Source organism: Elaeis guineensis, chromosome 3, assembly GCF_000442705.2.
Source record: "Elaeis guineensis isolate ETL-2024a chromosome 3, EG11, whole genome shotgun sequence".
NCBI lineage: Eukaryota > Viridiplantae > Streptophyta > Magnoliopsida > Arecales > Arecaceae > Elaeis > Elaeis guineensis.
Genome location: NC_025995.2, coordinates 105,513,862 through 105,526,542, shown reverse-complemented (window position 1 = coordinate 105,526,542; position 12,681 = coordinate 105,513,862). Strand labels below are relative to the sequence as shown.

Below are 12,681 nucleotides of genomic sequence, written 5' to 3'. Positions count from 1 at the left end.
ATGCGGTTGCCATGGCTTCCATGTTTTGCCGGTGGAAGTGCTGATAAATAGTTTCACAGAAAGCCCGTGAGCAAGCCTTGCCTACATTTTTATGCTCACCACCGTCACAGGTTGGATCAAGCAACAAATTATTTGAATGGCCGGCCGGTCATTGGGCAAATGAGAAATGCATGAGAAGAAATTTGCTTCTTATGACAATAATTGCTCTCCACGTATGATAGAGACTAGATATTAGCACGTGCTTAGCAGGTGAATGCAAATATAGGTCTACACGCAATTAGACTTGCATCACAATGAGAAAGATACGTGGAAAAAAGAAAAGATTCAGATAAACCTTTCCAAAAGAAATCCTAATAAGTATGACACTTGTCTAAATTTTTTGACTCATGTTTGGATTTTTCTTTCCTCGTGGACTCTTATGCTGTTCCAGTTTCATTATATGGTTCCACTTTCCTTCTTTTCTCTTGCATCATCTCTCTCTTCTGATAAGACTCTATTTTGATTTATTTGAATGAAGGAAAAGAAAGAAACAGGAAAAAAAAAAAAAAGAAAAGAAAAGTAGAGAATCATTTGATCAAAAGCGAAAATTCAAAAAGAAGTGAAGAAGATCAAAAATAAAAAAAAAAGAAAAAAAAAAAGGAGAGGGAGAATTTCTTCTCTCCGAATCTCTCCACTTCCTTGGAGAGAAGACCGAAGAAAACAAAGAGAGAGAATACAAATTGCTTCTTTGGTTAGAAGAGGAAAACGAATCTTTTTTCTCATCTTTGTTAAACTATAAAAAGAAAAGAAAAGTTGAAAAGTTTAAATTCCATCCTTTAGACAGCAAATCAAGAGAAAAATGAGTAAAATACACAGAAGAGATCTCTTTCCAAATTTGTATTTTACTCTCTTTAAAAATAGAGAGATTTAAATATTTCTCTTTCTTTTTTTTTTCTTTTGAGTTTCAAATTTTTTTTTCTTCTCCCCTTCATGTTAAACATTTATTTTTTTTTTTAATCTTACTTCTACCCTTTTCCCCTTTTTTTCGCTGTACCTTTTTTTATGTATCCAAACATAGAATAAAATGACAGGTTTGGAGAGAAATCAGATCCTTTTGACGTTCGTCTCTTCTCTTTTCACATACCATCTAAATAAGATATTTTAAATTCCTATAATTTTATTTGTTTTATAAATTTTAAATCAAATAAAAGAAAATTGATTGCTCTCCTATTTTGTCCTAAACAAGAATTCTTATTTTCTCTCTTCATTTTCTCTTCTCTGAATTTCAATCCAAAAAAATTATGTAAGAAATCAAAATTATGGTTTCGAGCTTTTGAAGCAGCTTACCTAAAGTCAGCCGTCAAGCCTTTTCCTATTATCTGTTCTAGTGCTATATGAATATCAATTAATTAGTAGAAAATGATATATAAGTTGAATATCAAATACCTTATAATAATAATCTTTTTGTAATAAGGCATGTTCCAAAATGACTCCTTGCCTCCGATCTATAAATAATAAAATTTTTATCCTACGGAGTTACAGTTCCAGCGACTCTTCTGGAAAGAGAAATCAGGGAAATGCCTCGACAGAAAAGTTTGGTAGAACCCTAGCTGTTCGCTGAGAAGAGCTGTCCTCTAATACATAACTAAAATATGAGCAACAATATTTAATAACCGATCGGCTTTCCAATTGATAGCACCAAGACTATCCAATAATAACATTTGGATGAAGACATTTACTCATGTGAAATTAAATCCTTTTGTCCGTCGGGGCGGACAGGACCACGTGCGCCACATCGGTTCCGTTTCAACCCATCCTTACCTTGTGGTCGTCCTCACTTAAATGGAAGTCGTTTCAGCGAGGGGAAGAAAGTTGGTCGCTGCGAGGGTGGGAGTCGGAGATAAGGATAAAGACGAGACGTGTAGGGTTGGAACTTTGCTGGGACACCGCTGCAGTGATAAGTTTAGGCCTCGAATAAAGAGCCACGCCGGTGGTCACTTTTGGCGAATCCCGTCCGAATCCGAGACTCTTCCGCAAGTTGGCGCTGTGCGCGACAAAACAAACGGCCGAAAAATATCAGGATACGGTGTTCGCATTGGTAAGAAGAAGAGTGATGTGACCCTGTCGCTGGTGAATTTTGTAAAATTATGTCTACTTGTTGCTATGATGGTGGGAGTGAAGCTGTTGTAGATGATTATCTTCTTTGGAGAAACATTGTTGGTAAAGTATGAACCTGGCGCCATTAATCGGACACAAAATCTCCTCTTAACGAAAGTAACCGTTTTGTAAGCTTCCTAGGAATACTGATACTTATCCTTTTGTTATGTGGAATTAGAATTGATATGTATGGTTCACATCCCATGAATGGAGCTCCCTACAAGTACACGAGCATTAGACGAGTTGACTTTAATGATCAAAAGCTTGGTTTCGAAGATAAGAAATGAAAATGTCCAAATCAATCCAATATAATGATAATAAATGATGTCCTCAAATCAATCCAATATGATGATGATCATGTCCTAGCGGTCTGCAACCGCGGACTAATTTATAATCGGGATTGGATTGTTGGGATGCAAAGATATCAGCCTTCTAAAAGTTACCAAAGAAAAAAAAAAAAAAAGACGGCAGAAGAAGTCTGCAAATGCGAGCACGAGTCATGATGCAGAGCAGACATGACGCCACCAAATGGGCATGCATGTGGATGGAGCAGACATAATGCGCTGCAGAAAACGGCGCAGGCCTGAGGTGGCGCGCATGGCATGGCCAGACCATACAGCTTGCTGAGCAATATGGACGAAGAACACGTGATTATCTATAGATATTTCGAATAATGGAACTAGAGATGTCTTCTCGGTGCAATCACGGAAGAAAGAACTTTTAGAAATTTTCAGTAAACTCCAGGGCAACAAGAATCTAATATTCAAAATTCAAACTAGAGACGTCTTCTCGGTGCAATCACGGAAGAAAGAACTTCTAGAAATTTTCAGTAAACTCCAGGGCAACAAGAATCTAATATTCAAAATTCAAGCAGTCACTCCCCAAAGCAGGATGCAGCCGTGTATGGCTCTACACTTCTGTTTGTTGTCACAAAATGTATGAATCCTGATCACTTTGGATTAGAGTTGAAATCAGATTATACAGATCCATATTTATATTTATTTTATCTGATAAAAATATAAATACAGATATAGATATTATTCAAATATAAAAATTTATATCTATATTTATTTAAAATAGATACGAATATAAAATTCAGATACTAAAAATATGGATATAATTAAAGATAATTGAATATAAATTACAGAATCAAAGATATTAGTAAATAGATGATAAATTAAATTAATAGTATATTTATATAGTTATATATTTTTTAAAAAAACTAATAAATATTATATAAAGTTATATAGGATTATAGGTAGCCTTGGATATTCTGATATGGATGTGATAGTTATCTATTTATATCCATATCCATTTTGTTTTGATACATATGGATACAAATATAAATATTAGACAGATTCTCAAATTTCTATTAATATTCAAATTGATTCAGATATCAAAATAGATTCGAACGGATATTATCATACCATTTTCACCCGTACTTTGGGTTTAGAACTGTCTTCATAGGTGTCTCAAGCCCAAACTATATTCATTTTGAGTCAGACCATGGATCAGATTTATTTTAAAAAAATTAATATTTTATAAGCTTGAGCCCGATATAATCAAGTTTAAATGGATTATGGTTGGGTTTAGCAATAAAAATCCAAACCCAAAATATAGATAAGATTCAAATTCATATCCAAATATGATTAAAACTTTGTATACCTGTGCCCAATACTAAACTCAAAAAAAAAAAAAAAGGTCAAAGTTTGATTATAAATTAAGTATTTAAAATTAACTAATATAATATCTTTGGATTTTTAAATTATTTAATGTATCAAAAACATTACATCATACACGAACTAATATGAAAAATGATTATAATACAAAATATAAAGATCATGGCTAGAAGAGGATATTTACTCCATTATTATTTTTATCCTCTAAGCATCTGTGCAACCAAAAAACATGAAGAACCAAAGAATTCATGAATCATAGTAGTTGTAAAATGATCTATTTATTATTAACAATAACTATACACATGCCATACATTTTCTTTTGGTGGAACAAGACGGGTTATAATTTGCAGATTCGATTGTTTTCTATTCAATTAAAAAGAAGAAAATTATATATATGTATATGCATGGAAAATGTTAGGAAATTTTTCTAACAATCTTGAGAGAGAGAGATTGATGATTCGACACAGGTATGGAAATACAAATATGCACCGTTTATATATATGTGTGTGTGCGTGTGTACGCCCTTATCCAAGACCTGAACCTCTTTCAGGGAAAGGAGGGCTTTTTGTGACCTTGAGTGCTATCACTTGCTTCAGTAGAAATTTCAGAAACAATAACATCATCCTCTTATTAGATGTAATATGGATGCTAAATATATAGAAAACTGAGAGAGATGAAAGCGACAACAATTTGCAAGCTTTATACTAGCGGAGAACTCAAGAAAATTCAATGCAACCTCCCGTTCGATATTTTGCGTTGAGCATCTCTTTACCATCCCAACTCCCTCTTGGTATCTCACATACCATATTGCTGTGGGACAAAGGATCGAGTGCTTAGGATTGACCAACTCAGAATCACAATTTCTTTCCAACTTCATTAACACTCACGATGTGAAGTTTCAAACGAATGAGAAGGCTCCAAGGAAGGGCAACCTTGTTGGGAAAATTCACTCGGAGGAAACGAGGCAGGAAAATATATATTACGAGAATTGCATTGCTCAAAATTTGAGAAAACAACTACCCCAAAATAAAATAATTAATCCAAGAAGATTAATATTTCATCATCGTAACGATTAACATGGACCAAGACATTTCACTGAATTGTAGAATAGTCTTTACTTGATGCTATCTGATGTCGCAAGGGTCCAGAGGATAGATGGCAAAGTCGGTCTTGGATTGAGCTGGAGTGCTCCTAAGTATAATTTAGTGAAGTCCACAAGAAATCCTGCAAAAAAAGTCTCTGGTGGGATACCCTCAGTATTAGGATCTTCCGATGATTAAATCAGCCGAAATCTTAAGAATCAGTAGTGAAAATAGAAAAACTAGAAAATGAGACAAAGAATTTTGAGAGTAGAGAGGACTCTTGTTCCCTTTAGCAGGGAAGCTGAAAGAAATTCAGCAAAATCTTAATTCTGTGACTTCTGACATACTTCTCGGAGAGTACGTTACTCCTCTTTATATAGAGAGAAGTTACTTAACTATCAAATAATAGAGAGAATTTGTTAGGCCATTAGTTTGTTCTAACGGAATGATCAGCTGTATAAAGATCGTGGATTATTTATCTATGTAGAGATTAGCTGTAGAATGGCTGGAAGACTGTAGAATGGCTGGAAGACAGCTGCAGTTGGATTGGCTAACAGCTGTGAGGTAACTGTCTGTGTATTTTAAAATTATATCAGTTACGTCGGTATTTGTACGACGTCTCATATGGTAGATCGGCAAACAACCAATCTGATCATATTTTATCTATCAGTAATTAGCTATGATCAATTTAGATCGGCATATAAATGAGCTGAAGTTTGAATTAGATCGATATTCAGCTGATCTAAATTATTTTAATCAATAATTTTTAGATGATTCTGATTTTATTATATGGCTCGATGATGAGGTTGGTTTTTATATACTAACACCAAATATGATAAACCAACCAGCAACCATTTCTCAAAATATTTCTCAAACTTTTTCAAAATGTAAAGCTGCGTGAAAAGAAAAACAGGTGCCCGTTCCATGCGTTACGACAGTATTGGTATTATTCGCAAAACACCATTGAATTTTTGCAAGTGCAACACCTGACGCCGCCTACATGACTTGTCCAAACTATAAAGCTGCGGACCAATACAGAAAAATCCTCATTCCATGTCAGAGGGTTGGTATAAATCATGAAATCACCATAAGGATTTCAAGTGTGCATACTTGTATGACATGTTGAATTAGATTTTTTTTCCTTTCTTTTTTCTATGTTGCAGTGCAAAAAATTCTCAGGAGGATCCCTCGGAACTTCAAATAAGGCGTCGTTTCTTAAATGGCATGTTGGGATTGAAGCTTTTTCACTTATATTTCAGTCTTAAAGTTTTTTTTTTTTTTCAAAAAAAAATATCAAATAGCTGTTCACCCTTTTCCATTGATACACCATTCATTTACGGACTCGGCCTGTGCATATTGGTTGAAAAATTTTGATAACAGAGACCACCCCACTCCTGCCACGTCAGGTAAAGAAACAAGCGGCGTCGCTCGCGTGTTGCTCCTTCGAAGCACCCAAAGGCCAAGGTTTGGAAGAACGGCCAATGTGGTCCACTTGTCACAAAGACTAGTTAAAGTGTCAAATCACAAGAGTCAAGCATGTGCGACATCCCTTTACGGCCGTTCCCACGACATTATTTAGAGAACAGATGCCGCACGTAACCTTCTCAGCATTCCCCTAGCAATAACAATAATCCCACCCATCTTCCCACAGAAAAACAATAATACCACCGATCTAACCGTTAGCAAACTTGGGGCCTCATTTCTTAGCTTTTTTTTTTTTTTTTTTTTTCATCTAACAAAATTTACACACGCATCTCAAATTCCTGCACAATAGATCCCAACTTCGTATCATGATTACATCATATCAGACGTATATAGCAGCCTTTGTAGAACAATTCCTGCATCTCTATCAAAACTTTGTATATATAAGATTCCAATGGTCATTCGACACAGCAAGCCATACAAGCCCGAATAGAATCGTTCCTTTTTTCTTTTGGTAAAGCGATAGAACCGCTCCTCTTTGTCGACACCCACATGCCATGGTCCAAAAAATCACCGGGCACAGGAGAGTAATTGAAAGGGGCAAATAAGACCCTTAAGATACAAAGTTTTACATATAAATGGACATATACATGCCATGACCCAAAATGACCGAGCCGACCACTTCCTAACATTTCTTTTATACAGATTCCACGCCGAAACTTAGATATAAAAAACAAAACCACAATGACTAAAATCCAGTACAGGGACTGAAATAAAATACAAAGGTTGGCTTGCCGCCTCATTCTCTCACTCTCCCTCCCTCCTTATTCCGTATCTACATAAAAACTTTAATTACAAACAAACAAAAAAGATTGATAGCTGGGCAAATGTACAACAGGAGAACAAACCAGTTTTCCATATTCCCTCTCAAAACATGGACTCTTGTTTAACTCCTCTTGGATTAGCATCTAAATGTAGTTGTGGATTGTTGATGTTAATATTCCTCTCTTTTCCCCTTTTTTATCTCAGGTGTTCCAGGGGAAATCGAGCACTAGGGTTTGTGTTATAAATATGTGCAAGTGTTTTTATGCCACAGCTGTGATGCTGCAGCTCCGGCGATCGCGATTGAGGCAATCAAAACCCTCGATTCTCACGGCGGCCGGCTTCAGGCCAAATTTGGCACGGACGCAGCCTTTCCGCGGCGACATCGGCGAGCCGGATGGAACCGGGAGGGCGGCGATAGGCGCCGGCGGTCGGTCCTCACCGAAACGGGCGTCTTGGACCACCGGGTTCGCCGCCCGGCTTGGCGGAGAACCGCAGAAGAACGGGGGTGACGAGGCCGCCTGTTCCCCACCCTGTAAAAGACCACAATGGACGGAGGAGATTAGTTCGTGATACAAAATTTTATTATGCGCATATACCTAAATCTTTTTTTGAAAAAAAATCCAGAGATATTAAAGAAATCAATCACAATGCGAGGAAACATCCTATGATCATATTTTCCGTTTGCCCCCGAACCACAGCGGGACCAAACAGACCCAGCAATCAAAGCCATCTGATCTTTAGTCACGGTGGATCTGACGGCTGACAAACAGATTCCGTTCGGTGTACCCTGAACCTCATCCGTCAGATCTTGATCGAGGATACATATTTTTTGGCACAAAAAAGTAAATATATCCCGCTTTTTTTTGGGTAAAATAGTTAATATTTTCTCGGAGAAAATATCCAACTATTAATAATTATATATATATACATATATATATATATATATATATATATATATATATATATATATATATATATATATATATATATAAAGACTGGCTTCTCCGACCATTTTTTCAGTAAATAAATTTAATTTAATTTAATATTTACCAACCGATGGATCTAAAACTGGGAGGGAAGATTAGAAATTTCACCTTTGTTATAAATAAATCGAGAAGCTCCGCCCCGGCTTTGGAATCCGAGAGATCGGCCTGATGACTGTTGGGAAAGAGAAGAAAAGGAGAAGGAATCAGAAAGAATGATACAGAAATTAGCAAGTGTCTAAGAGGATGGGGAAAGGAGGCGGGGGTAATTACCTGGCGTGCCACCGGAGGGGACGGACGGGGTCGGGGGCGGCGGAGAGGGGGGCAAGGCGACGGGGCTTTGGGCAGAAAACGGGGGGCCTCCGGTCGGCGACGACGGAGGAGGAAGCCCCCCGCATCTCGTCACAGGCAGCGAAAGCGTTCTGCTGCATCGCGCAGTGGTTCATCTTCGATCACCCCCTCGAGATCCGCAGTTAGAACGCCTGCCCAACAATAAAACCGGTAAATCTTCGCTACTCTGCACCTAAAAAGCGCCAGATCGACCGGGAAAAAACAGGGATTTTGATGGATCTGGAGGAGTTGAGCTCAGAAAGGGCGAAGAGGCTCTTCTCGTAAATTCAAAAGATCGAATTTTCAGCTGGTTTTCGGACAGAAACCGATTCAACTTCGAAAAAAAAAAAAAAATCCAACCCGGCTCAAAATAAAACAGCTCGAAATCCATAGATCTGGTGGAGAAGGCTCCGAAGGTGCGAAAAATAGAGAAAACTCTTAAAAATCGTATCTCAATTAACTTCAAATACAAGCATACAGCACGAGAAATGAAATAAAAAAAAAAGCTCGCATCAATAAGAGAAGAAGATCCCATCCCATAAAAAACCACAAAAAAAAAAAAAAAAAAAATTACAAGAGAGACCTAAGCGTGGAGGGGACAACAGAAACATCGGAGAGAAGGAAAGAGATCGTACCTTAGCTGCCTCTCTTTTCTAAGAGAGGGAAGATGGTGAAAACCAGAGCGATGAAAGGGGAGGCGGCGTGAGAGGAAGAAGGCGAGGAGGGTTGGGAAGAGATATATAATGGAGATAGAGAGAGAAATATAGAAAGAATTTAAAATAATAAAAAAAGAAGAAGGAGGGTTGGGAAGAGATATATAATGGAGATAGAGAGAGAAATATAGAAAGAATTTAAAATAATAAAAAAAGAAGAAAGAAACCAGCAGAGAGGAAAATACGCGGAAGTATCATATAAGCGGACACAGACAACAGCAAAGATCCCCGTAATCATGCCAATTATCTTTTTGATAAATATATTATTATCTCGGGAAAGAAATAATTATCAATAATTTATTAGTTTATTATATCGTATTTGTTTATTTTTTCACGTGGCTGGTATCTCTCGTGGAAAGCGCCGTCGAGGTTGGCACCCACTCGTCAATTATTCGGTCTTTTTTATAATAAAGAAAATCTGATTTTTAATGGCGGGTAAGGTGCCCGTGGAGAGGACGACGCTCTCACTCTTCTGCTGCCCTCCTAAAGCCCGGTTCGTCCGTCCTCCCTTTTTTTTTTTGGATTGAAATTATAATTTTATCTACAGGAACTTGTGTGTGCAACAAGTGGAAGCAGATAGCCAACAAGTTGTTTTTTTTTTGATTGAAATTACAATTTTATCTACAGAACTTGTGTGTGCAACAAGGGGAAGCAGATAGCCAACAAGTTGTAACTTATACGAGCCCAAAAATTATTGAGATGCACATTGAATATAATATATATACCCATTATCATATCTAATTCTGACAATTCATACATTTTGTGAAGTATATAAAAATATATGATGGAAAAGAATGATTGAATTATATGTCCAAAAATAACATCTGCTGTTGTGGATCGGGCATTTAGAGGCTGAGCCTCGAAAGTCCCATATCGGTTGCAGTCAAGAGTGTCTACTGCTTAAAAGTGTGAAATCTCTCTTACTCACGTGAGGCACTTTTTAGGGACAAAATCGTGAGGAAAAGGAAGGAAGGTTCGTCACTTTTGACACGTAAACCACATCATCTGCTATTTATGTACATTGTATTTTCTTATAGCTGTAAATTAGCAACAGAAACGACGAAGAAAATATTATTGACAACATCATAAGGATAAATTAGCAACAAAGACGACGAAGAAAATATTATTGACAACATCAGTAGGATATAGGCATCATGAACAAAAATTTGTTACATCTCGAGAGATAATACCCCAAGATGAATATGAAGAAGGAAAATCGCTGCCACCAACTGCATCCCTTCGGTAAAAAATATTGGATACTTGAAATTATGAAATCAAAGATAGCTTGTAAAGCATAACAAATTCTGACCATCTGATAATGAAACCAAAGATAGCTTGTAAAGCATAACAAATTCTGACCATCTGATAAATCCTGCATCCATATAGAAGATCCAATGTAAGAAAGAAATATTTGTATTAGCAACTGGATGAACTTTCTGTTAATCCTACGAGATAACAGAAAACCCATGTTAATAAAATAATATTTTTTTTCTTTTTTTGATATTTTTCTGCTCTTATTTTCTTTTTTTTTTTCTTTCTTTTTGATTCTGCTTTTTTGATTCTTCATTTTCAATTTCTTACCCTTTTTCTTTTGTTTTTTCAGGGATATAATACACGTGATCAATATCTGAAACATTGAAAATAGTATATCCATACATAGACCAAATTCAGACAATAGAAGAAGATGCCCAGAATGAATCATCATGTTGTGAAATTCAGTAGAAGTATAGAATTCCGACAACCACAAATAAAAATACGAATTAACATGTGCATTTAATGAAGCAGCAGCAAGGCATGTGTTCCAGGGAAGAGCCATTGTCATCTTGAACCAAAGTTAGGTTCTAAAATAATGGAGACTCACCTTATAGGCCAATTTATTCATCCATGCCCAAAATACCTGTATGCTGGTAGTTATATGTACAATATAAAACTTCACTACTATGTTCCATGAGCAAATGAAGGTGATCAAGTATTGTAGATTCTGACTTATATACTAGAACATGGAGCATAAAGATGATTAAATTGAAGAAAAATATGATTGCATTTGTAAATGTAGTGATTTCTTCTTAACCCTGTAGAATAAAAGATATCTAATGTTAGTAAAATAAAATTTTTCCTTTTTTTTGATTTTTTTCTACTATTTTTGCTGTTTTTCTTTTTTTTTGCCTTTTCATTTTCAGTCTCTCTCTTTTTTTTTTTGTTTTGTTTTTCTAGCATTACGATACATTTGCCAAATGAGTGAGATGCATGAAACAATAGACTGACATAATTTTTCATTCTTATTATTATCGTTTTCCAGCACGCAACTGTTTAGAAGCATACAAAATGAAACAAAGGGCATGTGTCTTGCCTGTGGCCCTGGCTTTGCTTATGGAGACCAGATATTGGACTTTATGTAGGGTTTTAATTTTTTTGATGATGTATATCAATGTATATTTAGTTTTATATTGATCATCTATCGAGAAAAACTTGAATATTTATAGAAGATCAAAAAAATTAAATAATATTTTTTGATTAATTTTTTTAGATGAGGTTCTAAATTATTTTAAATAGTATCAAAATCGAATCGGCCTATAACTCATATGGGTTAAGAAATACTGTAGTAACATTCATTTGGACTAAAGGATATCATAAATCATGATGTTTATAAATGAATAAATAAATTTAGATCCTTAGTCTAACCAGGACGCCAGAATTTAAATGGAGAAGTACATGAAGAGCTGCACGAAATATATGTAGTTCTATATCGATTATTCATTGGAAAGATTTTGAATACTTATATCAAATCAGAGAATCCAAATAATACATTTTTATTAGTCTTTTTAGATAAGGTATTGGATTGTTACAAATTAAAATTATTGGTCAAATTTGAACTCTCTCTATTTTTAGAAAATAAATAATTTAGTTATAAATGGAGATTGATGATTAAGCATGGCCTATCTATTTGGCAAGCAATCTAGCAATATAAATACATGATTGATAATGTAGAAATAAGATCCCTCAAATTCAAACAAAAGAGGTAATAGTAACCCATGATGCAAAGCACCATCAAATGTTATTCATTAAATGATATTACCATACCATATATGATATTGAAATGTCCATGAATATTCAAAAAAAAAAAAAATCTTGACCTCTTTTTAGTCGGACATATTTCTTATATAAGCAATGCTAAGTTAACAAGAGTTCTAAAGTATTGCAAGTCATGACTAACACATTATCTTATCACAAACCTTTTTTTCATTGCAACTCTTTTAAAAGGGTGCTAATCCAGATATTTCTCTAGATATTTGTGAGAATTCTTAACACTTAAGCATTGTTCCCTCTCAAAAGGATATGAGGCCTATTATAATCATGAATTTTCTTGTGGACAAAATATTATTTTTGGAGGTTTGTTATTACATAAAATCTATTTATATGTCCAAAATTATTACATTCTTTTATGATGATATTGAGGACTATAAATACTTTCTTTTACTAATTTTCAAATTTTATCATTTTATCTAATAAA

At 35.3% G+C, this 12,681-nt stretch overlaps 1 protein-coding gene across 2 annotated transcripts; it reads right to left on the bottom strand.

The window, feature by feature from the left end:
- Positions 1 to 6,907: 6,907 nt before the first annotated feature.
- On the bottom strand, positions 6,908 to 9,232 carry LOC105041202 (uncharacterized). Of its 2 annotated transcripts, XM_010918065.4 has the most exons (4): positions 9,093 to 9,232; positions 8,401 to 8,609; positions 8,239 to 8,302; positions 7,040 to 7,674 (listed from the first exon to the last, which is right to left on the bottom strand). In XM_010918065.4, exons 2-4 carry the CDS (start codon positions 8,571 to 8,573, stop codon positions 7,405 to 7,407), a joined length of 507 nt encoding a protein of 168 aa, XP_010916367.1. In that variant the 5' UTR covers positions 8,574 to 8,609; positions 9,093 to 9,232; the 3' UTR covers positions 7,040 to 7,404. The 2 variants fall into 2 exon arrangements, with proteins under 2 accessions (XP_073110342.1, XP_010916367.1); XM_073254241.1 differs by lacking the exon at positions 9,093 to 9,232 and having other exon boundaries at positions 6,908 to 7,674.
- Positions 9,233 to 12,681: the final 3,449 nt, after the last annotated feature.

Coding starts and splice junctions, on each gene's coding strand:
- LOC105041202 (XM_010918065.4), bottom strand. CDS start 8,573: ATGAACCACTGCGCGATGCAGCAGAACGCTTTCGCTGCCTGTGACGAG. Junction 8,303..8,400: donor CCCCTCCGGTGGCACGCCAG/GTAATTACCCCC, acceptor CTTTCCCAACAG/TCATCAGGCCGATCTCTCGG. Junction 7,675..8,238: donor TCGATTTATTTATAACAAAG/GTGAAATTTCTA, acceptor GGTCTTTTACAG/GGTGGGGAACAGGCGGCCTC.